This window comes from Cheilinus undulatus, linkage group 14 (assembly GCF_018320785.1).
Source record: "Cheilinus undulatus linkage group 14, ASM1832078v1, whole genome shotgun sequence".
Lineage (NCBI taxonomy): Eukaryota > Metazoa > Chordata > Actinopteri > Labriformes > Labridae > Cheilinus > Cheilinus undulatus.
In genome coordinates, this window is record NC_054878.1 from 5915267 (window position 1) to 5940140 (window position 24874).

General features: G+C 40.0%; 2 protein-coding genes across 6 annotated transcripts in view; one reads left to right on the forward strand and one right to left on the reverse strand.

Moving 5' to 3' along the window:
- tube1 (tubulin, epsilon 1) overlaps positions 1 to 13698 on the forward strand; it is a 31167-nt gene extending 17469 nt beyond the window's left edge. Inside the window, exons 10-14 of one of the 4 annotated variants that reach the window (XM_041805896.1) lie at positions 641 to 781; positions 1764 to 1938; positions 2594 to 2708; positions 2917 to 2987; positions 3153 to 3286. In XM_041805896.1, the coding sequence (XP_041661830.1) occupies positions 641 to 781; positions 1764 to 1938; positions 2594 to 2708; positions 2917 to 2948 (463 nt within the window). In that variant the 3' untranslated portion in view covers positions 2949 to 2987; positions 3153 to 3286. The other 3 variants (XM_041805897.1, XM_041805898.1, XM_041805895.1) reach the window with 3 other exon arrangements.
- On the reverse strand, positions 3436 to 21910 carry ccn6 (cellular communication network factor 6). Of its 2 annotated transcripts, none has more exons than XM_041805901.1 (5): positions 21820 to 21910; positions 10219 to 10498; positions 7081 to 7317; positions 3809 to 4002; positions 3436 to 3729 (listed from the first exon to the last, which is right to left on the reverse strand). In XM_041805901.1, the coding sequence occupies exons 1-5, from the start codon at positions 21865 to 21867 to the stop codon at positions 3448 to 3450; spliced, it is 1041 nt and encodes a 346-aa protein (XP_041661835.1). In that variant the 5' UTR covers positions 21868 to 21910; the 3' UTR covers positions 3436 to 3447. The 2 variants fall into 2 exon arrangements, with proteins under 2 accessions (XP_041661835.1, XP_041661834.1); XM_041805900.1 differs by having other exon boundaries at positions 3803 to 4002.
- Positions 21911 to 24874: the final 2964 nt, after the last annotated feature.

Sequence of the window (24874 nt, forward strand, 5' to 3'; positions counted from 1 at the left end):
GCCAGTGCTTACAACAAATATATCGTCTGGAAATATCAGCCATACAAACAAATAAATGTGAAGCTTTAGGCTGGACTAACAGACCTTTATCAGCTGAATTCTCTTTCCTAATACTTTAAAGTGTGCCTTAAGGCCTGAGCTTTTAGGTCTGAACTACCGAAGACTAATAAATATATCAGTATTGATTGGTATTGGTTCAGATAAATTTGGAAATATTAGCATACTGGATTCAAAAATCAAATATAGCAAATCCCTGCAACTGTGAGAACAAGTTTAAGAAAAATCTTAAGAAGACATTAATGAATGAGGCCCATTGTTTACAGCCCCCTTTTTAACAATGTTACTAAAATATTTATGCAACTTAGACATGACTCTCTCTTTCAGACAAAAATTTGACTTAAGATCATGAAGTTTCTATATTTTTTATACCACTGACCTAAAGTAACGGAGATTTTATCATTATGGAACACATGGGATTCCTGTTTTGTACAATTTAGACAGTATGTAGAAGTTTAACTGCAATTATTGATTTTCGACATGTCGAGATATGATATTTGGTCTGTATTGCCCAACAACAACGTCAATTTTCAAGACTTTTATAATCTTTTAACCTTTCCATCTCCTCTGACTCTTTCTCTAGACTGGACCAGATGTTCAGCGACGCCTTCAGTAAAGACCACCAGCTAATCCGAGCCGATCCGAAGCACAGCCTCTACCTGGCGTGTGCCCTCATGGTCAGGGGGAACGTGCAGGTGTCTGACCTCCGCAGGAACATTGAGAGGTGAGCACAGCACCCTCCTCCGTCTCCCTCAGCATCAAAACATCCCACCACTCTGTCCACCCAGCCTGACGGGGCCCAGTGATGACCTTCACTCTCCTGAATAGTGCCTCCATTTAGTGGCGACAGCAGTGATTCATGACTGGTCCATTCAGGACCCAGCTCTCCTCTGCCCTCCCTTCAGCTCTCCCTGAAGACCTTGTTTTTCTGTGGCACGTAGTCGAGAAAAACGGAGACAGAAGCTGCTGTGAGAGCACATATTTGTACGTGACCATGGTGTAAAGAGGAGAAGAAGGAGGGAGGAGATGTAGGGGGAAAGTACAGAAATATAGCCTGTCAAAAGTTTCTTAAGGGCATGCTCATTCACTGGACATGTAGGGCAACGTGTTTGACTTTGGGGAAATCTCTCTTTTTTATGAAACAGAAAAATATCTGTTTCTTTCTGTAGAATTATATAGCATTTCTAAAAAATAGTGAACATACTTTCCAATTTGAATACAGATGAGTAGTTTGCTTAGTTTAATTGTCTAATTATAAATCGACTCAGTAAGGGAGAAAATATGATTGTTTGCAGCTGACTGAAGTCTTTTAAGATCCTTTATTGACTCATTTATTTCTGGCATCAGTGATTTCTAGAGAATGCCATGTAGACAAAAGAAAACCAAGATGATATTCATCTAAGAATAACAAGAACATGATGTTACACATCCCACGTTTCTTGATGATGTGTCCTCAGTCCTTGGTCCTTGGTCAAACCGAAAGTAGTTTTTGATATGCCAAATTGAGGACTCCATAATCAAATAGGCATTAAATAGCCAACCACTGAAATATTATGTACAACAGCTCTGCTTTTGGTCCGTTGTTGATCAGATCCCTTAAAATCAAATTAAAGTTAACCAAATATGTAATGCTAGTTGAATCCTTCTAAGATTCTTAAATGTCCTCTTTGGAACCCTTTAAACCCACAATTTTGTCCCCACTCCAGGCTGAAGCCTTCACTGCCCTTTGTCTCATGGAACCAGGAGGGCTGGAAGACGGGTCTGTGTTCAGTTCCCCCTGTGGGTCACTCCCACTCCCTGTTAGCCCTCGCCAACAACACCTGTGTGAAACCCACCTTCATCGAGCTGAGGGAGCGCTTTACCAAACTCTACAGGAAGAAGGTAAATTTAAGGGTGTTTTTGCACATCTGGTTTGTGTGCTCGGGTCTTAATCATGGACCACATTTTTATATCATTGCATAATCATGTCAAGTTTGGTCTTTGTTTATCTTATCTTATCTTTATAGACCAAAATGTGTGATGTGTGCTGGCCTTACACCTCACGATTTTTCAAGCGATTTGAAAGCTCAGACAGGAAGGTAGCAGCCGTTAACTGAATCTACAGCAACTTCTAGTGGTGGGAGGTTCATCCCAGTTAAAAAGAGCGCTATATACTGGATTTCAATCCCATGTTTATAAAAAATTAAAAGTCTAACCCACTCATAAATCTCATGACCACTAATTTCATAAAAAAATTTAATTGTTTAACCGCACACATCCCTACAAAGGACACCATTCATTTCTACAAGAAAATGTTGCAAGGGAATCTAAAAATCAGAATTCACATTCAGAAGCTGATGATAAAGTCTGAATGCTTCAGAATGATGACTTACTTAAAAACTTAAGGATCTGAAGTCCATCTTTGTACAAAAGCTAATACTACATTTAATTGCTTATGTACTTAAAATACATTTTATAGTTTTTCCTGTGGATTATTATACTTTCTCACATTACTTTCAAACTAAACCTCACACTATCGCCCGTCTGTCATGTGAAGGCTCACTTGCACCACTACCTGCATGTTGAAGGGATGGAGCAGAGCTTCTTCTCCGAGGCCGTCGGCTCTCTCAGCTCGCTGATTGAAGAATATAACCAGCTGGATGCCACTAAAGGTAGACTCATGCCTGACGCACCCAGACTCCGCATCGCCACATGACAGTCCACCCTGCTATGAATGTGTTTCTTCTTCACACAGTTGTTATACTGTTTCAATAATGACGTCACACAACCAAAGTTTTGTAAATAACTTTATAATTTATATAAATTTATTGTCTAATTGATGACCTGATTAAACATTAACCTTGTCTTTAAAATAAACAGGAACGTGTTTAAAAAAACAGAGTTGGATGTAAAACCTGAATTGCCATTTTAGGCTCCCTGACTATAACGAGGTATTTTTAAAGAATGAATTATAACTTATGTTATAGCTACTGCTCTGTCTTTAAGGAATAGACTATTAGATAAAAATGACAAAAAAGCTTTATACATACAGCCATTCTTCTTTTAAAAAAAGGCTTTGTAGTTACATTTATAGTCTTTTTTGTGATTTCTTGCAGCACATCACCCCCTCTAAGGAGACGTTCCTTCCACACACCAGGTCTGGAATGGCTCAGATATCATTGTGACTTATGTCGCTGATTTTATAACAAAGCTTAAATTATAATAAAACAGGAACCAAGTTTAAAAAATAGACAGTCTCGCTTTATTGATCCCGTCGTTCTTCCTTAGGTTTTGTACTTTCCTGACATGTGGCACCCTCTAAAGTAAACTCTTTGACCCAATCACTCGTACGTTTGGTCCTCAGTGTGGCACAGCAGGGCTCATCTTGTGTCTGAGTCTTTCACAGATCCATTAGAGTAACCTCAGGTCAGAAAACATGTCACCTGGATCGTTGCACTTCCTCTGGCACACACAGGACGTTATCCACTGCATCTTCCACTGTGTGTTGGAGCCTCCCTTACATGTGAAGCTGACTTTGATCATCCGGGACTTGTTGGGGACGCAGCAGCGTTTGTCCGTGCATACCCCACAGTACATGGGCTTAAACTTCTTGGTGCTGGTGCAGCCTGACAAAGTCAGCTTCTCTGCTTTCTTTGCTTGGAATTTAGGCCGGCATGTTTTCCCCTTTGGCATCTACAAACAGAGAATAAAAGCTTCAGTTGTTTTAGGTGGTTTTATGTCAAATGTCAGCACATTTCTGACTAACCTTCACCTTGATGCTCTTTAAGATGCTCTTCTGACATGGCCGCAGCAGACACAGGCGGCGGTCCTTCCTCATCTCACATTTGCTGTTGTCGTTATTGACCCGTACTGAGATCCCCAGGCCGCAGGTTTTAGAGCAGGGGCTCCAGGGGGTGGTCTGGATCAGGCAGTTCTTCTTCCAGGCTAAAGGAGGATCCCTGTAAGCTTTCAGTATTACAGTTAAAGGGCACTGTGTCAACAACACCCTACACAAAGAGCCTGCCTGTGCCTACAAGGGCACAGCAAATTCCACATACTCCATGTCTGCAGTGTTTTGTGCATGCAGCGTGTGCTGAGCAGCTGGAGATGCAAAATCATGAGATCTAGGAGGATTATGAGTTCTAGAGGGATTGCAGTGTTGGTAGCAAACTCAACATGATTGATGACAGCAGGTTACTTTGCCTTTCTGAGACTGATTTGCTGTTCATTTTGATATTATTCAGTGATTTATTTGCTTCTACTATGGGTTAATACATTATGAAGTTGAAGGTTATTCTTTTCTAGAAAGGATGTGTGGTATCGTCAAAGAATCCTGTGCTTTAATGAACTTTTTTTCCCTTTTTCTATGGCTTTACCTCTGTGACCCTCTGACCAACTGGGATGTAATGTTGCTTTAGTGGTTAGATTTACAGTCAGCAGTCTGTGCATTGTGTTTTTATTTTAAAGTTTACTGGAGGAAGGAGGAAGCGTCCTCCTTCCTGTCTGGGGTGATCCACCCTATGTGGATTTAAGCGTTTTGGCAGCTGCCTCCGCTGAAAATAGACCCAGTCCATATCTCAAATGGAGCAAAGCTTAGCAACGCTTCTGGCACAAACCAGAGACAGACCAAAGCATGAGCTTTGGATTTGCAAAGACTGACTAGAGAGGGGGTGATTTGCTTTGGAGTCTACTGCTGTATTGCTGCACAGATGGAATATGTGTAATTTAAGAGTTAGAGCTTAACAAAAAACATTTTTAATAAACTTGAAGAAGCAGATTTTCTTAAGATTGTTAGAAAGTATAAAGTTAAAAATTTTGTTTTTATCGCTCAAGGTATGGCATGATTTTGTATTTTTGGTAACATTCAAACAGTTCTTTCCACAGAGACAAATTAAACTGTTATTAGGAATGCTCTAATTGTTAACATCAGGGTGACGCTGATGCCACTCTTTAAAATAACCATTTCCCTGATTGCTGTATCTAGTGCCAATGTTTTGTCTTTCGTCTTCTTCAGCAAGAGTCCCTCAATTCCAACATTTGCTCCCATAAAAAATAAACCAGTGTGTCCAATGACCAATGACTTAAACCATATAAACTTTGCTCTAAATCAGTAGTTGCGGTTCCAGATGCCAGCTTTAAATTGCTCTGGCACAGCAGATTAACATTGACTACTGGTATCTGTTCATGTAACATTATTTGCAGATGAGCTAATGTCTGCTAGCAGGGCTGATTTTAACCGATTCTAATGTTAAACCTATTTATCCTGCATCCATAACCATTATGTTGCTAAATCATTCACCTCATGGGCCATGGACCTGGTGGAGCTCAACCCACTTTTCAACAAAAGCTGTCCAAAAGAAAGTAGGGATACTATTATTGGACAAATTTTATAAAAGATATGTGATTAAAAAAAAATCTAACTAATACTCAGAGTCATAGATCTGATCCCCTGGTTAATATCCTGGTGTCTATGGCTGAGACAAGCACTCTGTATCTGCTGTAGTATAATTGAAAGATAACTGAATTTCTTGTCAGTGAGTATGAAGCACATCAGCACTTTGAATTGAATAAAACTGAAATGGTTGATAACAGCACTGTAAGATTGTTGGCTCAGTCCTACACTTTTAGCAGCAGTGTTAAAATCTTCTTAACCCTTTTTGCATCCCTTTGAGTTAAAATGTATTGATCCAATGTTGAAATCTGTGTTGAGACCATAGACTGGGGGAAATATTGGATGAGGCCTGAAGGAGGTCATCTGTTTAGTTACTTAGCGGGGATTTTTAGCCTATATCAAGGGTGGTCATTTTATCCAAAATGATATCCCAAACTAACTGTAGCTTGACCTTTTAATGGATTAAAGCAAAGTTGAGGCAGGTTTTAAGCTTCTGATAAACAGCTACAACATGCCGGCTTGCTGCAGCCATGGCCCTAAATATGCACAACTCAGTATCCTTATTTAAACCAAAACAAGAGTTATTAAGAATTCACCCTCCGTAGAATGTGTTCCTGTAAAGATATGATTTTTATGACCAGAATTATTTTTTGAATTAGGGTGTAACCTTTTTATTTCTGGTGTATAAATCACATTTTTTGCATGCAATTATTTAGCATTACTTCTGGTGCTTCTACAGCTTCTACTGGACGCTAGCAGACTAAAGCCTGTTAGATAACTTACATCTGCTGTTAGCTGTTGGCCCATTTTATAGCATAATGCTACATTATAAAGCGTTAAAGGTTTTTGGTTAAAATAACTGTTTAGTGAAGGTTAAGTCCTCGCAATGAGGTCATACACAACTTTTAGAAAAGCTGATTAAGGGTTTTGTTGACAAACTTGAATATTTTCATTTGTTTGGAGGTGAAATCTTATTAATATAAAACAATTGCATCAGTTCATAATGTAGCTGAGTTAATGATCTGAGGTTTTTTGCCCTGATTTATTGGACTGTTTGCACAGTTTAGACAACTAGAGGGGCTTCATTGGAGGGTTTTGTGTGGCTCAGTTGAACAAAAAAAGTAAACGCATGCTGTGGACTAAATAAGGATGACCTTTGTGCTCCTTTTATCAGGTTACGCTGCCACTTGTTGGAGGTCTTAGTAAACTACAAAGCTAAGTAGACTGTCAGACTGTAAACAGCTGATGAATCAAATCTGTTAATATGATCATAAATGTTTTGTTTTCTTTGGTTGGACATATTTAGATTCATTAATGTTTGTAGAGAGTTGTTGTGATCTAGCAAGTGAATTAGAACTTTTTTCTGATGGCTCCATGAAATATCTAAACTCTAAATTATGGGCAGCCATAGTTTCATTCAGCAAACAAACGCTCAAACTCTTTGGTGTTTTTAATAAAAACAGTCATCCCTCTTCTTGTTTATAACCTGATCCATCCATCTCTCTGAGTTAGTCTAACCACAGGCAGCCACACCTCACTCCCCCCTCACTGCTGCGGTAATGAAAGCCCCCCCCTCCCTCATTCACATTACTGGGTCAGTAATTAGCATTCCAGTCCAGACAGGCCGGTCCTTCTGCTCTACTAACACTCACCTGACATGTAGGTGGTGTCCTGCTGGTGCTTCTTTGGGCTCTGGTTGCTGCGAAGGCCTGCTGGCATGTTTCCCATCAGGGGGGCGGGGCCTAAGAGACCTGCAGGCTTCTGAATGAAAGCGGGGGTGCAGCCGATGGCTCCGGCGATACATGTGCACTTGTAGAGAGGGCTGGTCTGGAAAGCTTCTCCGTTCTCATAGTGGACTCCATTCAGGTCACAGCCCACCGCCATCAAGTCTGGGAGAGGGAGGGGGCGTGTCAGAGCGGTGGCCAACACTTATGAAGACTTTAAACCACGGACACTTCTATTATTATAATAATAATAATAATGATCCCAGAACTTAAAATAAACTAATGTGGTTTTATCGACTTGACTATTGATTTTAGGTCAGTCTAATAGGTATGAATGATTTTATCACCAAAGGTAATGGTCTGTTATATTTTGTTGAGGTCCAACAAATAAACAAAAAAATTACAATCTCAGATCCTAAAAAGTTGGGATGTCAGACCACAGGAGAGTCCCTCACTCCAGCAAAGTCAATTTTAGAAGAGCCCTGACCCAAAACAGGAGCCATTATTTTTGGAAATCGTTCATAAATGGTTTGATTTTTGTACTGTGGAACAGGTGAACCTTCAAGTACAGTTTCAGTCTGTCTCAAGTGTAGGCTGTCCAGCCTGCAGACGACAATGCTGAAAGCCCTGGTATCACTCAGGATCACAGGACCAGGCTCAGCTGCTGCGACGCAGTCACCCCAATTTCATTTTTTTGGCTTCAATCCAGCTGTTCAAGTCGAGCCTGAGCTGGTTCATGAACTATGCCTTGTTACCGCGACACAGTCACCATTTCCCTCTGCTAGCTTAATTTACAGCCATGGTTCCAGCCCAGGAGGGTAAGGTGATGATAAGTCAGCCCAGAGGACAACCTCTTCAGATTACCAATGATGCAGTGCAGGATTAGGTCCTCGAGACTGAAATACAAAGATTCTTCTGGTGGTTTGGGAAAAATGCTGGATCCAGCCACAAAAAGAAGACTAAGAATTCTTCAGTCAGAAGAAAGAATTATTTTCATTATATCACCAATAAATGAGATTTTATCTGTCAAACTGACACATTCAGACCAGTTTACTCTGTTTTCTCTTAAGATCCATCAGAATAAAATGAATGTTTTCTTCAAGAATCCAGCTGTTTATGAAGGTGTAACTTCAAACTAATGTCATTGTTAGAGAAAAGGGTTGAAAAACAATGGATGGCAGCCTGCAGGATAAAACCCAAGACAAACACAGACTAAACAGCTGCCAGTTAAAGAATTTTGACTTGTTGCATTGATGCATGGTTTATAACTGACAGTGACCCAACAGTTAAAAGTTCTCTGTTCACATAAGAAATGATTATTGTGTTATAAAAACTCAAGGAGGAGGTAATATTTAGGCTACGTTCAAACTGCAGGCCTTAATGCTCACTTCTGATCTTTTTCTCAGATCTGGTTTTTCTGGTTGCCTGTTCACACTGCAGTCAACTTCCAAAACATCAGATACGAATTTGATTTAGAACCGCATACAAAAGTGGCCTAAATCTGATTCGAAAAGGTCAAATTCAATGTGACGAGAGCTGTTCACACTGCCACAAAAAAGTCAGATACGAGTCACTTTTAACTGCAGTGTGAACGTAGCCTTAGAGCCTGTGGATGCGCAAATGCATAAAAGAGAACAAAAATAGGACTCCAAACTGGAGTTGAGAAAACCGTTATTCCTCCTTTTAGTGTAATAAAACAGAAAATAACAGGGTTTATCCTAAACAAGTATCATTTGCATGAGTTGCATAATGCTTCTTAGTTGATGTTCTGCGACTTTGCTTGCAGTTTGCACATTATCAATTGTTCTTACAGCAGGATTCTTGTTGCATTGCTCCTTGGAAGGTTTTTGGTCTGTTCTTTTGAATAAAGGAAGAGAAAGCATGCTGTTGACTGGAAAAGGCTGACTTTTGTGCTCTTTTATGAGGTTACACTGCCACCTGTAGGCAATCTCAGCACGCTACAAAGCTAAGTAGACTGACCGACCACTAAAGCTGTTGCTATAAAAACACTAAATATGATCAGTATCAGATGATCTCACCCCTGTGATCTGATCAGGGCAACCCTACTTGTGAAGCTAAGCTAAAAGTCACTCTGAAGCATGGCATGGAACACTGAAGTACAATGAAATGCTGGATATCGTGTTAAAATACGGCGCCTTAATGATTAGAGTGAACATTTCTTATTGGGTTCATATGCTGAAACAGTCTGTCCTGGATCCTGATCCAGCTCCACATCAGAGACTTCTGCTGGCTGACATGTTTGGCTTCCTGCTCACATTCGCTTTTAATAAAACCCTCTCTTCTTCCAAATGTTACTGGACCAAATGCGTCCTATTCAGGAATAAAGAGAGACTGTCTGTAATCTGTGTTAAACATTGAAGAGACAAGACTTTTCAGACAACTGCATATCGGAAAATGCTTTTAGTTCCACTGTCTGTCTCATGATGATCCAGATTTTAATGATGGACACCAAAGTCTTCCCAGGGCCCAGCTCTAGTCTTGGAGCCCTGATGCAGACAGCAGCACAAAAGACCAGGTTTTATGACTTTAACTGCAGCTATAACTGGGTCTATAAACTTCCTGGCTGATCAGTTGGCCCTGTTTATTTCTTTATCAGCCTAATCAGTGACAGAGTCCTTATTAGACCCTCCTGGTAGTCTAAATGATCTTAAAAATAAACTTAAGCTTTTAGCAGCATGACTGATTCATTTTAACCTCATGTTGCGATAACAACTGACTTATATCCGACCAGCGTGCACCTCACTGTATCCATATGATTCCCTTGATCACAGCACAGTAGCCATTTAGAATTTTATGAAAAATATCTTTAGGCAAGAAGCATCTCAGTGTTAGCATGTTCACAGCTGCTCTCACCAGCTAAAATATCAAAACCTCACCAACAGTACCGATGCTCCACCCAGAAAATTCTCCACTGACTGACTCTCCAGTTCCAACATCTCTGACTGACTTGTTGTGTCTCGTGCATCATTTCTCATCCACTTCAGGATAAACATGATCAAATCTCTTTCGTTTGCATTCATCCAGGAAAAGACCAGGTCTACTCACATGCACACACTCCGACCTCGAACCTTGGCTTGTCAGCGGAGAAGTCACAGTACATGCCCTTGTGTGGGTCGCAGACATCCCTCTCGTTGCACGGCTCTCCAATCTGCCGGGCGCAGCTCTTACAGCAGCCGCACCCGTCCAGGACGGAGCTCACCCCCGGGGCACAGTACGGCCTTTGTCTTTGACACTTGCAGGGCCATTGGCAGAATTGTCTCCTCTCAGTCGCCGCTCGCCCATCTCTGGTAGCCAGCTGCCCATTGTTCTGAGCCCTGCTGAGGCACTGAGGAGGAGCACAGAGATCCATCATAAAACACTACAGCACCGGTCATCTGATGAACTAGAAATGGAGGTTTTGGGGAATAAAACAGAAACTATTACAAACACAGAAGTCAGTCAACTCTGTTTTCTCATTTCCAGACAATTTAGGCACATTATAGCAAAAGTAAGCCCTGTGACTGAGTCAGAGTGAAGACTGTGGCTTTCAGCATTTGTATAAGGGAAGCAGATTGAGTATACCGGTAGTTCTAGGCCTGGGAGCAGTGCTTTGTGGGATATATTTACTAAGTCTGAGCCTTGCAGAGCCACTGATGTTAAAAAACTCACAATACTGGGTTTGTACCCATTTCCTTTCCACTAATTCCCAACCCCAATTTTCCAGAGTAAAGAGCTCTTTCTTAGAGCTGTTCTGATTGGTTGATAGTATTTGTGAATGAGTCATGTTCAGAGCTTTTCCTTGTTCATTCATTCAGGACTACTTTGGAGTATATATTTTGTGTAATCGACATGAAAGCCTGTCAGACCACCAGCATCCATGGCGTGTTAAATAAATCCTCTTTCTGTCCCATTCTGACGCTCGGTTTCATCTTTGACCATGTCTGCATGCCTAAATGCTGATTGCTGCCATGTGATTGGCTTGTTAAGCTATTTGTGTTTAGGAGCAGTACCTAATAAAATGTTCAGTGAACGTATAACCCCCAGCTACTTTGGACTTCTGATGCCTCTTTTCCATGTGCATGAGACACAGAGAACTTCAGAGGAAGTCCAGTTTAAACATACATGGACGTCAGTATTGGCACCCCTGGATTTTTTCCAGAAAATACACCATATCTCCCAGTAATTGTTGCAATTACAAAAGTTTTTGGTATACATGTGTATTTCCTTTATGTGCATTGGAACAACACACACACACACACACAAAAAAAAAAAAAAACAACAGAAAAAAAAGCCAAAATTGACATAATTTTACACAAAACTCAAAAAATGGGTCAGACAAAATTATTGGCCCCCCTTAAAACTGTGGATAAATCATTTCATTTCAAGCATATGATGCTCATTTAAACTCACCTGTGGCAGTAACAGATGCTGGTAATCTAGAAATCACACCTGAAGCCAGTTAGAATGTATAAAAGTTGACTCAACCTTTGTGTTGTGTGCCTGTGTGTGTCACACCAAGCATGGAGAAGAGAAAGAAGAGCCCAGAATTGTCTGAGGACTTACAAAGCAAAATTGTGGAAAAATAAGAACAATTTCAAGGTTTCAAGACCATTTCCAGGGATCTTGAAATTCCTTTGTCCACTGTGCGTAATATAATCAAGAAGTTTATAACCATGGAACTGTGGCTAATCTCCCTGGACGTGGATGGATAAGAAAAATTGACAAAAGAATGCAACACAGGACAGTTGGAATGGTGGATAAACATCCTCAGTCAACTTCCACACAAATTCAGGCTGTCCTGCAGACTCAGGGTGCAAAAGCTTCAGCTCTGACCATACGTGGTCATCTGAGTGAGATGAAGCGCTATGGCATGAGACTGAGGAGAACCCCACTGCTGACAAAGAAACATAAAAAAGCCAGACTGGAGTTTGCAAAAATGTACCTGAGTAAGCCTCAATACTTCTGGGAGAACATTTTGTGGACAGATGAGACTAAGGTAGAGCTTTTTGGAAAAGTACATTATTCTTTTTTTTTTTTAAGATTTATTTTTGGGCCTATATTAGATAGAGGAGGAGAGTGGATAGACTTGGAAACAGGGAAGAGAGTGGGGAGAGACATGCGGGAAATGGTGCCACAGGACAGACTTGAGCCCTGGCCGCCCGCGTATATGGTTCGTGCCTTAACCACTCAACTACCGGCACTCCAAAGTGCGTCATTCTACTGTTTACAGAAAATGGAATGAGGCCTACAAAGAAAAGAACACAGAACCTACAGTCAAACATGGTGGAGGTTCAAGGATGTTTTGAAGTTATTTTGCTGCCTCTGGCACTGGGTGCCTTGACTGTCTGCAAGGAATCATGAAATCTGGAGACTATCAAAAGATTTTGGGCCACAATGTAGGGCCTAGTGTCAGAAAGCCAGGTCTGCGTCAGAGGTCATGGGTGTTCCAGCAGGACAATGACCCCAAACATACCTGAAAAAGCACCAAAAAATGGTTGGAGACAAAGCACTGGAGAGTTCTGAAGTGGCTAGCAATGAGTCCAGATCTAAATCCCATTGAACACCTATGAAGAGATCTCAAAATTGCTGTTACAAGAAGCACCCTTCAAATCTGAGAGACCTGGAGCAGTTTGCAAAAGAAGAGTGGTCCAAAATTCCAGCTGAGAGGTGTTAGAAGCTTGTTGATGGTTATAAGAAGCGATTGGTTTCAGTTATTTTTCCCAAGGGGGTGCAACCAAATATTAAGTTGAGGGTGCCAATAATTTTGTCTGGCCCATTTTTGAGTTTTGTGTAAAATTATGTCAATTTTGTCTTTTTCTTCAGCTTTTTTGTGTTGTTCCAATGCACATAAAGGAAAAACGTGTATACCAAAAACATTTGTAATTGCAACAATTTCTGGGAGAAATGGTGTATTTTCTGGAAAAATTCCAGGGTTCCAATTCTTTCGTCCATGACTGTATGTCTTCATATTCGATGCTCAGAGCACCTGTCTGCGTGGCCCAGCAGCAGGTTTCCTCCTACTTTAGTAGAAACAAAACCTCTCTTTTTATGAGTGATTAAAGTTTAATTATAACGGAGATATGATGGCTTTCCTAACTTTATCAGGGTCAGTTTTTCACATATTTAACATCTATTTTTTTCACCTTAGCACAAAGAACTTGCAATGCACCAATGCATCAGTGGAACATTAGCCAATAGTTGCCCCTGGGATGCTCTTTGGCTCATTTTCATAAAATGTAACATGTACCAATGACAGTTGTCGATGTGTTTCAACACGGAAAACAGACAAATCTAAAGTGCATGCTGTTGTGAGAGAAAATAAGCAACAAGCAAAAATAAGCTCTCTTGTTGTACATGCCCTCCACTTCTCTGTCCAGACCAGCTGAGTTTGTAGCACGAGGCATTCTTGGATGTGGCTGTGATTGGCCAAAAAAAAGTGGTACACTTTAATATTTATTTTTAATTTAATCATTCTTCCATTGCCTACATGTGCCTGCAGGTTGTGCAGGTTCAGTCAAGAATGAAGTTTAAAAAGATGGCTGCAGGACGCCTTGACCTGGTGTAATAGTAAGTTTAACATGATGCAAAGCCGCTTTGAATCAACACAGCATTCCTGACACATGCCTCCAACTATGATCTACCTGCAACTCAAACTGCACAGTTTGAAAACTTGATCATAATTCTTATTTCCATTTGAACAGCTGGCAAGAAAAGACAGCCCATCAGATTTGTCAGCTCCTGACCTGATCCCCTCTGTAAGAGCCCCGAAACGTCTTTTACACACAGATGGTGTTAGAACAACAAAGACTATATTATTAGTGGCTGTTAGCAAAAGAGTCCAACAACTATAGTCTGATACACTTTTCTGCATCACTACCTTATTAGATAACCCAGTACAAGGGCCGCTATTTTGATAAGGATTTTAAAGCATGTGAGAGTAGCTTGATAAGCATACTAGGGTTTATCCTGTTTAACCCCCACCCCCAAATCTCTCAAAGCTCTGATGTCATGAAAATGGATTTTCTGACAAGCATTGCACTAAAATGCAATGGTGGTATTACGCTGATGTGGCAGCGCTGTATCTGCAACAGTGCACTGGGATTGGCAGCCAAAACGCCAAAGAGGAAATCCATCAGTTCTCCAATCAGAAGCTGCAAAAGCTTCTTTAGTTCAATGATTTTATTTATCAAAGAGTTATATTAAACTAGGAGGGATAAACAGAATTTGTTGTCATTTGGACACAGCCATGGTGGAATTTTAAGAGAGGAGACTGGACACCAGCGTCTGTATGGATGCAATGCTGTCGACAGAGTCATCTTTTTCTAGTGCGAACATGTGTTAGTGTCATGGAAGCTGTTAGGTGCCTATAGTAAGTTCATTAGTTCATCTCATGCCTTCTTTTTAACTCGTTTCTTCAGTCCCTTCCTGCAGATGCTCTCCTACACTTGTATTTTATGATGATCATCAAGATACACGCCATCATCAAGGAGCCTAACACACACGGATAACAAGTAAAACTTGCCCAAATGTGTGTTTTATTGGATCTTTAATGATAGTGATAATAAACACTTCCAAAAGAGCAGAAATATAAAACCAAAGCTATCAAATGAGGCAGGGTGGAACGAGAGAGCTGCAGGTGTGAGGCAGGGACGGTTTTAGACATTTGGAGGCCCAGAACAAAGACCATTATTAGGCCCCTCCCCCTTCAGCTTAAGAATTTATAATGAGTGGAAAAAATAGAAAGCATCTCTTTTAAGTTAACAGAGCAACAGAACTACAGTACATGTTCAAATGTGAGATATAAATACCCAAATAGCCAACCATAATTCATCAGCTCTTTCAAAAGCATCTTATAGCTCAAAATCAGCACATTCTAATAATTTAACAAGTGTCTATACCAGCTGGAATGATAATAGATAAATATATATGCCCATTATCAGTTACATATCCGTTCTTATGACACTATACAGACATTTTAATGTGACCTTTTGCATCCTATGTAACTACACAATAATTTACCAATTCCCTGTTTCATTTCATTTCAACTATGGATCATCCACCTTACATCTGGATTGTGGATCCCACTAAAAGTATTTTGAAGACAGTGTGGCTCTTGGGTAGAATAAGGTTGAGTGTACCTAAAACCTAAATAACACTGAGGACAGTTCCTGCTCCATCAGTCACTGGTCACTAGCTTACTTCTCTGTTATTGGCTCAAGAGATTTGAAAATATAAATGTCCAAAATAAGGCTCAACAATATGCCCATGATTCAAGACCGTCCACAGCTAATATAAAACTTGGTTTGGATATTTGTGGTTTGAAAGTGTTATTTATACGTAACTTGTGGCAACAGAACTGTCAACATCTCTGCTAAGTTATTTGGTTAGCATTTTTGGAATTTTACATCCTGAGTTATGCTTCCACATATTTCTGGCTCACAACCACAAAAAGGTACTGAGAGTTTTTTTGTTGAATGCTTTTTCCAGCAGCCAAGAGTCAGAATCAGACCTGTCTAAACCACATTGTCAGTGTCATTTAATGTTAGAATCAATGATGAAGAAGCTTTTGTCCAAAGTGGAAGGATCCAGACAGGAAGGACCAACAAACATAAGAGCCACAAGCTGCTTCAAGTCCAGTCACTCACAGGTGCTGAATGCAGGATAGAGGCAATGATGAGAGTGCAGAGGCACAGCTTTTTTCTTTCTTCATTTAAAAAAAAATGAAAAAAAAAAAAAAAACATCTTCATCATTATGTTGCCATCATCAGCCTCATCTTTAGAGCCAAACTAGCAGAAACGGTAGTTTTTCACTAAGAGCTTGGTTTGAGATTTCTGCAGAAGTAGAAAGAATCTGTGTGGTCTGAATATGGTTGGATGAATTATTCTACAAATGAAGACCACGGAGGAGAAGATTCTAGTTTTATGGGTAGGTGTTACTGAAAGAACTGGGTCTTTAGCTTTTCCTTAGAAAAATACATTTATATTTGCAGTTAACAGAATAACAGTTAATTCTGTAGTTATTACATTAAAATAGACCTAAAATATTTATTTATACATCTTTGAATGTAAAAATGTGTTGAAAACTAGAGATGCACTAAATGTAGAAATTAGATCCGATGCTGATTGTGAGGTTTAAAATAACCATTAAGCTGGTGGTCGACACAATGCGGATGTTTTCTCATTACTTTCTTCAGTGTAACTTCTTCTCATATTTGACCTTGTGCAACAGGTCACATCGTCTGCCCAATGATAAATCTCTGCTCTAAATCAGCAGCTAGGTGCTAAACACAGACATTAGATTGGTTAGACACAACAAGTGTCTGCAGCTGATATCTGTTCATGCCCACACTGTTTACTGTTTGTTCAAAAGGCTGACTCTGACTGATATTGATGCATCTCTGTTCAAAACATCTTTAAATACTTCAGTGTGTGCACAAAGATGACACCTCTGACCTGCTGTTAGCCTTCAATTTAACTCTGCAGAAGGTCCTAGAAACACGTCACAGACAGCTATAAACAGAAAAAAAGACATGGAATCTGCATTTCTTAACCTTGTTTCTCCATTTTCATTATTTTATTTTTTTTCATAAATCAGTGCTTTGGTCACCCTTTACATAGAATTAGTTAAATGTAAAATAAAAATACTGTCATGTTGTGATATTTACAGTGCTGTGAAAAAGTGTTTGCCCCCTGTCTGATTCCTGAGGGTTTTTTTGCATATTAATCACACTTAAATGTCTTGGATCATCAAACCAATTTTATTATCTCATAAAGACAACTTAAGTAAATAGAAAATGCAGTGTTTGAATATTATTACATTTTTTGAGGAGAAAAAATCCAAACCTGTCTGTCCTGTGTGAAAAAGTAATTGCTCCCCTTATTAAATCATGAGTTAACTGTGATTAACCACAGTTCTTGGACAGCTGAGTTTAATTTCACTGGCCACACCCAGGCCTGATCACCACCAGATTTGTTGAATTAAGAAATCACTTAAATAGGAGCTGTCAGACAAAGTGAAGTAGGCTACAAGATCTCAGAAAGAAACGCATCATGCCACGATCCAAAGGTTACAAAGACATTTCCAAGGCTTTGGGACTCCAGCGAACCACGATCAGAGCCATCATCCACAAATGGAGAAAACTGGGAACAGTGGTGAACCTTCACAGGAGTGGTCAGCTGACCAAAATGACTCCAAGAGTGCAACAACAACTCATCCAGGAGGTCACAAAAGAACCCAGAACCACATCCAAAGACCTGCAGGCCTCACTGGCCTCAGTTAAGGTCAGAGGTCATGACTCAACCACGAGAAAGACACTGGACAACGATGGCATCATGGGAGAGTTCCAAGGCCAAAACCACTGCTGACAACAAAGAGCACAAAGGCTCGTCTCACATTTGCCAAGAAGCATCTTGCTGATCCCCAAGACTTTAGGAGAAATATTCTGTGGACTGACGAGACAAAAGTTGAACTTTCTGGAGGGTGTGCGGCCCGTTACATCTGGAGTAAAAATAACACAGCATTTGATAAAAAGAACATCATACCAACAGTCAAACATGGTGGTGGCAGTGTGATGGTCTGGAGCTGCTTTGCTGCTTCAGGACCTGGACCACTTGCTGTGATTGATGGAACAATGAATCCTGCTGTCTACCAGAAAATCCTGAAGGCCAACATCCGGCCATCAGTTCACGACCTCAAGCTCATGCGGTTTTGGGTTATGCAGCAGGACAACGACCTGAATCATACCAGCAAGTCCACCTCTGAATGGGTAGGTTCAGGGGGCAATTACTTTTTCACACAGGGCCAGACAGGTTTGGATTTTCCCCCCTTGAAAAATTAAATCATCATTTAGAAACTGTATTTGGTATTTACTTGGGTTGTCTTTGTGAAAGACAACATGATGATCTTTGTTAGGTCAGAAGCATTGGTGCTAGCGTCCTGGCTAACAGTCACTGTATTCTGCTAAAATGTGTGCCAAGCTATTATTATTGGGTTCTAATGTTGAAAGCATTTACTTTAGCCACTTTTTAACAACTTTTCCAACCCGTTTTTGCCACTATTATTTGCCTGTTTTCATCAATTCTGCACAATTTGCATGTATTTTTGCCTCTTTTACTTGTTTTTGCCACTTTACACCAGTTTTGCAACATTTTAACCAGTTTTCATCACTTGTTCCCAGCAGGTTTTGTTACTTATAGACATATTTGCCAATTCAAACCCATTTCTACCACTTCTCATCTCATTTTATCACCTTTTCTGCAAATTTCTTCCACTTTTAAGCCTTTTTCTATCACTTTTAAACCCACCACTTTTTCATACCATGTTTGCCAGTTCTGACTATTGTTGCCTCTGTTAACCCATTATTGCCACTTTTAACCCTTTATCTCCACATGTTATGCTCATTTTGCCCATTTAACCCATGTCTGCCATTTTCAACCTTTTTTTTTTTTTTTTTTTTTTTGCTTCAGTTGACCCATTTTTGACAGTTTAAACCAGGGGTATCAAACTCAATCCCAGCAGGAGCCGGATTCTGGATTCAGATCTAACCTGAGAGCCCAACAGGGTCACCTTTTTAACCATAGACTATTAACCTCATTTCACCAGTAATAAGATATGAAAAAGAAATTAGTGCTGATGATAAATGAAATGAATGAAATTTAAAAAGTTAAAAAGATAATTTTAAAGGCTCACAATCTGAGAAAAGTACATTTATCAGTTCAAAAAGGTCAAAACATGAAATTGAAAAATAATGTTTTTAAATGCAAATATATTAGATGTAGGAATTATAAGTTTAAAAGGTCAAAATATGAAAAAAAAAATCTAATCATGAAATTTAAAAAAAAGTATGATTCCAAATTTTAAACTGTTAGTCTAAAACAATGATCATCAACTGGCGGTCCAGGGGCCATATCAGGCCCCTTAAAGCTTCCTGTCCGGCCCCCGAAAGATCATGAAATTTAAAAAAGGAGGAAAAGAAGACGTGGTTTTAAGAGTATCCTTTGGCTTCAAATATCTGCAGCTGTTAATCTAAAAGTCACTGTCATAATTAGTAGATATTTAAAAAGAGTTAAGGTTGGCAGAAGTGCTGCAAAAATGACCAGATAAAGTGGTGAATAGGGGTTAGAGAGTAGCAAACATGGGTGGTAAGTGGCAAAATGGGTTGTTGAGTGGCAAAGGAGGACAAAAATTGGCAGAAAAGTGGTGAAAAGAGGTTTAAATGTGGAAAAAAAAATTGGTAAAAGAAGAAAAATAGGGCAAAAGTATCAAAAAATGGTTACGAATGACCAAAAGTAGTGCATAAAAGCAATGAAAAGGGATTAAAAAGTTGCACAAAAAATGTATAAAAGAGTGGCATAAAGAGCATAAAACATCCAGGGAAAGTAGTTTAAACTGGTTAAAGAATGGCAAAAACTGGGTTACGGAGGCAGAAAGTATCAAAAATGGGTTGAAAGTGGCAAAAATTAGTTTTAGGGTGCACAGATGGTCGAGTGGTTTAAGGCACTACCCATGTAAGCGGCCCTGGTTCGAAACTGCCTGAGGACCTTTACCGCATGTCTCTCCCCACTCTCTTCCCTGTTTCCAAGTCTATCCACTCTCCTTCCTCTATCTAATAAAGGCACAAAAAGGCCCAATAATAAATCTTTAAAAAAACCGAGTGGTTTTAAAGTTGCAAAAGTTGTTGAAAAAGATGTAATGAAAAGGGGTTATAAAGTGGCAAAAATGGGTAAGAGTGGCACAAAGGGGATAAAACATACAGGAAAAGGGGTTCAAAAAGGGGTTAAAATCTTGCAAAAATCATCAAGAGGCAAAAAGGGGTTAAAAGTGTTAAAAATGAGTCAATACTAGTGCTAAATCACAATCAGAGAGGGTCCATATTTGGGTATTTTCAGGGGCCCAGCCAAATCTGTTGTCAGGCCTGTCTCCTTGTGGCCTGCTGCATTATAGATAACAGGGATAGATCTCAGTGGTAATGACCTGCATTTGGAAAGAAAATACAAACACCACTACAATAATATTTCAATCAGAGCAAAATATTTTTTTAATTTTTGTGTATTTGAAAGCCTGGCCCCCAGAGTTTCTGTCGAGACTAAATCTGGCCCTCGTACAAATGTACTTGATGACCTCTGGTCTGAAAGGTCAAACTATGGGATTATGAAGTCAAAGTTTGGAGTTTAAAATATGAGATAAAATATAAAACTATTGTTTAAAAAAGTCAAAGTATGACTTCAAATTTAAAATTATGAATCTTAAAGCTCAAAATATTATATCAGAAGTCAAAATTATGAGTTGAAATGCTCAAAGTATGACATAAAAAGTCAAAATCCTAAGTTTGAGTCCTAATTTTGAGATGCAAAATTGAAAATATGAAATTAAAACACAAATTAATTTCTTTTCTCACATTCCAAACTTCTTATCATTTTGACGCCTTACTTTTCGTCATGGATGAGTTTACATTTTTATAAGTGAGGAAATCTGCAAACCTCATAATGATGGGCCAGCTAGACCAGAAATAAGATATTATCCTGCAGGCCAGATTTAACTGTTCCACAGGGCCCTGGTTTAAACTGATTTTTGCCTTGTTAAAATGTTAAAATCCTAAATGTTTAACACTGAAATATCAACAGTGCTTTCACACTCATTCATACACATTCACACACTGATGGCGAAGGCTGCTATGGAGAGTGGCAATCAGGATTAACTAATCCCATTCATACACACTCACACACCAGTGACTCAGTGGGAACGAACTGGGGTTAATTGTCTCACCTAAAGACACAAAAGACATTGACATGTCACTGCAGGATAAAACTCCAACCAACAACCAGATCTACCTTCTGAACCACAGCCAGTGAAACTTCAGGGTTTATTGTACCAAATGCTCTTTGCAGATCAATAAAATACTTCAACTGCAACTGTTTTTGTCCTCTGAATTTGCGTTTGCTTCTGTGATTTCAGAAAGGGAACAAACTAGGCCTGGCTTTAGGGCTGCTGCACGCCTACTTCCTGCACAGGTTAAACCTGTAGAAGAGTTTAAGAGCTAAAGCACGGGTACTTGAACCATTGCTTTATTTCCTCTCCCATAAAAACAGAATGTTCTTTATGCTGCACTCACAATTAGAAATTATTGTTTTTGTTGAGGTGAAATCTGCAGCCACATTCTCCCTAGTTTTCCCGTAAATCTAATAATTCAGCTCTTTTCGTATTTATTATGATACCATTAGTGCTCTGAGCCTCTTGTGCTCCCATTCCCATGACTGCTCAGAGCTGCCAAGGGTCAGGGAGGGTTATGCCAAAAATGTGAAGCCTATCTGCCAGGTTTACTGAATGAGCTCATTTCATGGTGTGAAAATGGCTTCTTAGAAGCTTTAAATGCAAAGACCTCAGACTCTGCTTGCCTTTGCAAGTTTTTATTCCAAGAGATTGAGCAACCTTTGCCCAACATTAGAAAATTATTGATTACATTCCAAGATTTGACCAACAATTGCACAATTTAACACCCAAAACATTTCCAGACTGAGCAAGACTGATTCATTTTCTGCAGAAATTGTTAGAACCTCCTAAGACCCCCAAAGCATCCCAGGTGTTTATCCTCCTGGCTCTTCCTGCTGCAGGTGTCTCTCATGGTCTGTCTGTTTCTAGAGTAGAAAAGAAGATAAAGCTCTTCTTACCTGGTGAGCAAAGATGAGCAGCAGGGAATGGCAGAGAAGTGATAGCATCTCTTAAGTGAGAAGGTTTCTGTGAGCTCCAGCTCCAGGAGGGCGCTGGGGGACGAGGCAGCTGGAAGGTGGGATTTAGGGAGGACGACTGGCAGAGGGAGAGGGAGAGAGGAATGGGGAGGGGGGGCTAGAGAGAGAGTGGGAGAGCTGACCTGTCGGAGATGGGGACAAAGCACCCCTCTGTCTCCTCTCCAAACACACCTTTCCCCGCCTTACTGATCCAGAGTGGAAATATTTGTCTTCATAACTGCCGGGCCACTCTGAGGCCTTCAAGTCCAGCCCACTTGTTTATTCTTAGTCTGTGGACCTGGCTCAGATTTATCTGGGTTTCATTAACAGTTAAATTTGTTAACCATGTCAGACAGGCTGCTACATAGCACTCAGTAAAACACGCTTTAAGATACGCCATGAACTCTTTGATGGGCTAAAGCTGAAGACATGCATAAAGCTCTTCTGTAGAGTGTTCGGACATTCACTGTATGTTGTTTGTTTAATGTGAGATACCGTATGGGCCCACTTAAGGTGGACTGACACATGTTTGGGTTCACATTCCATCATTATTTACTCTGAGTAAAGAGGCTCCTCTCAGCGCGGCCCTCAGCCTCATCCATGAAGGGCCAACACCTCTCTGAGAGTTCATATAGACGGGGCAGAAGCTCCTGGGACTGATGGGAGGGTCAGACACGACGTCATCATGGATTAAAGATCCATTTTGGACTTTCAGCTACCAAGTAACCATAGCGTGAATTATGGGGGGGGGGGCTTGTGCCTGTTTTCTCAAATGAGAAGGGGGGGCGGCTCTAAAAAGGTTTCAACATGTAGGTTATTATAGAGTGGTGCAGTGATGATGTTATTTTGAAGGCAAAACCCGGAAGTTAGCGTCACATGGTTTCCCTCCTATGGGATTTTTCAGTGGGTTTTGGGATCATTGCTAAAAATAAAGATATGTGTGCAATTAAAGTTTATAAAACATACATGTTTGTTTATAAACAACTTCATAATTTAATATTATAAGCATCCTATTTGATTCATAAGTATAATTGATGAAAGATGAAAGCCAATGTCATACTACACCGCTTTCCACATTATTATGCAATGATATTTTTCTCTAATTTTCCTAAATATTAATGCAAATGACAGTCAGACTATTTTTCAAGTCATCAGCCATTAGAGCATAATTCAAATGTTTTTGAACAAACTTCATAATGATAACTGTTACTTTTCAAATAAAAACTTCAAAATGCACTGTTCCACGTTATTTATGCAAAACAGAGTTTTAAAACATTTTTTAGGTTGTAAAGAACTGAAAATGGTCATTCATTGAATTTCCAGCATTAGGAGGTCACATTTACTGAAATCAAAGCTATTTCAATCAAATACATAGAAGACACTTGTGGCTGATTCAGAGCACAGACAGGTTAGTGCAAATAAAGGCATAATGAGGAAGGTTTCTGACGAACAAATACATCAGATTAAGAGAGCAGATGCTAAAATGCCATTACAAAGCAGCAAACAGGTATTTGAGGCTGCTGGTGCCTCTGGAGTCCCACCAACCTCAAGGTGTAGGATCCTCCAGAGGCTTGCAGTCGTGTATAAACCTACTATTCAGCCCCCCCTAACCAATGCTCACATGCAGAAACAGTTGCAGTGGGCCCAGAAATACATGAAGACTCATTTTCAAACAGTCTTGTTTACTGATGAGTGCGGTGCAACCCTGGATGGTCCAGATGGAGGAGTAGTGGATGGTTGGTGGATGGCCACCATGTCCCAGTCAGGCTGTGACATCAGCAAGTAGGGGGCGGAGTCATGCTTTGGGCTGGATTCATGAGGGGAGAGCTGGTAGGTCCCTTTAGGGTCCCTGAAGGTGTGAAAATGACCTCGGCAAAGTATATGGAATTTCTGACTGACCACTTTCTTCCATGGTACAAAAAGAAGAACTGTGCCTTCTGTAGTAAAATCGTCTTAATGCATGACAATGCATCATCTCATGCTGCAAAGAATCCCTCTGTGTCATTGGCTGCTATGGGCATAAAAGGAGAGAAACTCATGGTGTGGCCCCCATCCTCCCCTGACCTCAACCCTACTGAGAACCTTTGGAGCATCCTCAAGTAAAAGATCTATGAGGGTGGGAGGCAGTTCACATCAAAACAGCAGCTCTGGGAGGATATTCTGACATCCTGCAAAGAAATTCTAGCAGAAACTCTCCAAAAACTCACAAGTTCAATGGATGCAAGAATAGTGAAGGTGATACCAAAGAAGGGCTCCTATGTTAACATGGAACTTTGCCTGTTCAGATGTTTTTGATTGAAATATTCTTTGATTTCAGTAAATATGACCTCCTAATGCTGCAAATTCAACAAAAGACCATTTTCAGTTCTTTACAACCTATAAAATGTTTTAAAAACTGTTGTGCTTAATAATGTGGAACAGTGCATTTTGAGGTTTTTATTTGAAAAAAAAAAAACGATTGTCATTATGAAGTTTGTTCAAAAACATCTGAATGACGCTCTAACGGCTGATGACTCAAAAATATTCTGACTGTCATTTGCATTAATATTTAGGAAAATAAGTGAAAAATGTCTTTTGCTTAATAATGTGGAAAGAGGTGTATTTTCAACAACACGGTCGACTGAATTAGACGCCATCACTGGTGTGTCTGTTGCGAGGATACGAGTGAGAGGCAGTCTGGCCCGTTTTAAAGCACAGGCTTACCGGAGCTTGAGCCCTAGGGCCCACCCATGGGAGACGGCCCTGTAAGGCCATAAGAATTACAGGAATCATGCTCGTTCAGTTAGACTGTAGTACAGGCGCATCTTAATAAGTTTGAATATCTTCAAAAAGTTGGCTTATTTCAGTATTTCAATTCAGAATTTTCCAATGTGCACCAGGGCATTCCATGTCTTATGCATGGCACATAAATATAAAAGTGGAGCACATTAAAAATCAGAATTAAGAGTCATTCTTCCACTTCTGCAGCAAGGAGTTAACGCCATCAATGACCTGCCAT

Excerpts from the sequence above, each read along its gene's own strand:
- ccn6 (XM_041805900.1), bottom strand. The coding sequence starts at position 21,867 with ATGCTATCACTTCTCTGCCATTCCCTGCTGCTCATCTTTGCTCACCAG. Across the intron at positions 4,003-7,080 it reads GGACACCACCTACATGTCAG|CTTACAGGGATCCTCCTTTA; the intron begins GTGAGTGTTAGT and ends TAATACTGAAAG. Across the intron at positions 3,730-3,802 it reads TAAAGAGCATCAAGGTGAAG|ATGCCAAAGGGGAAAACATG; the intron begins GTTAGTCAGAAA and ends CTCTGTTTGTAG.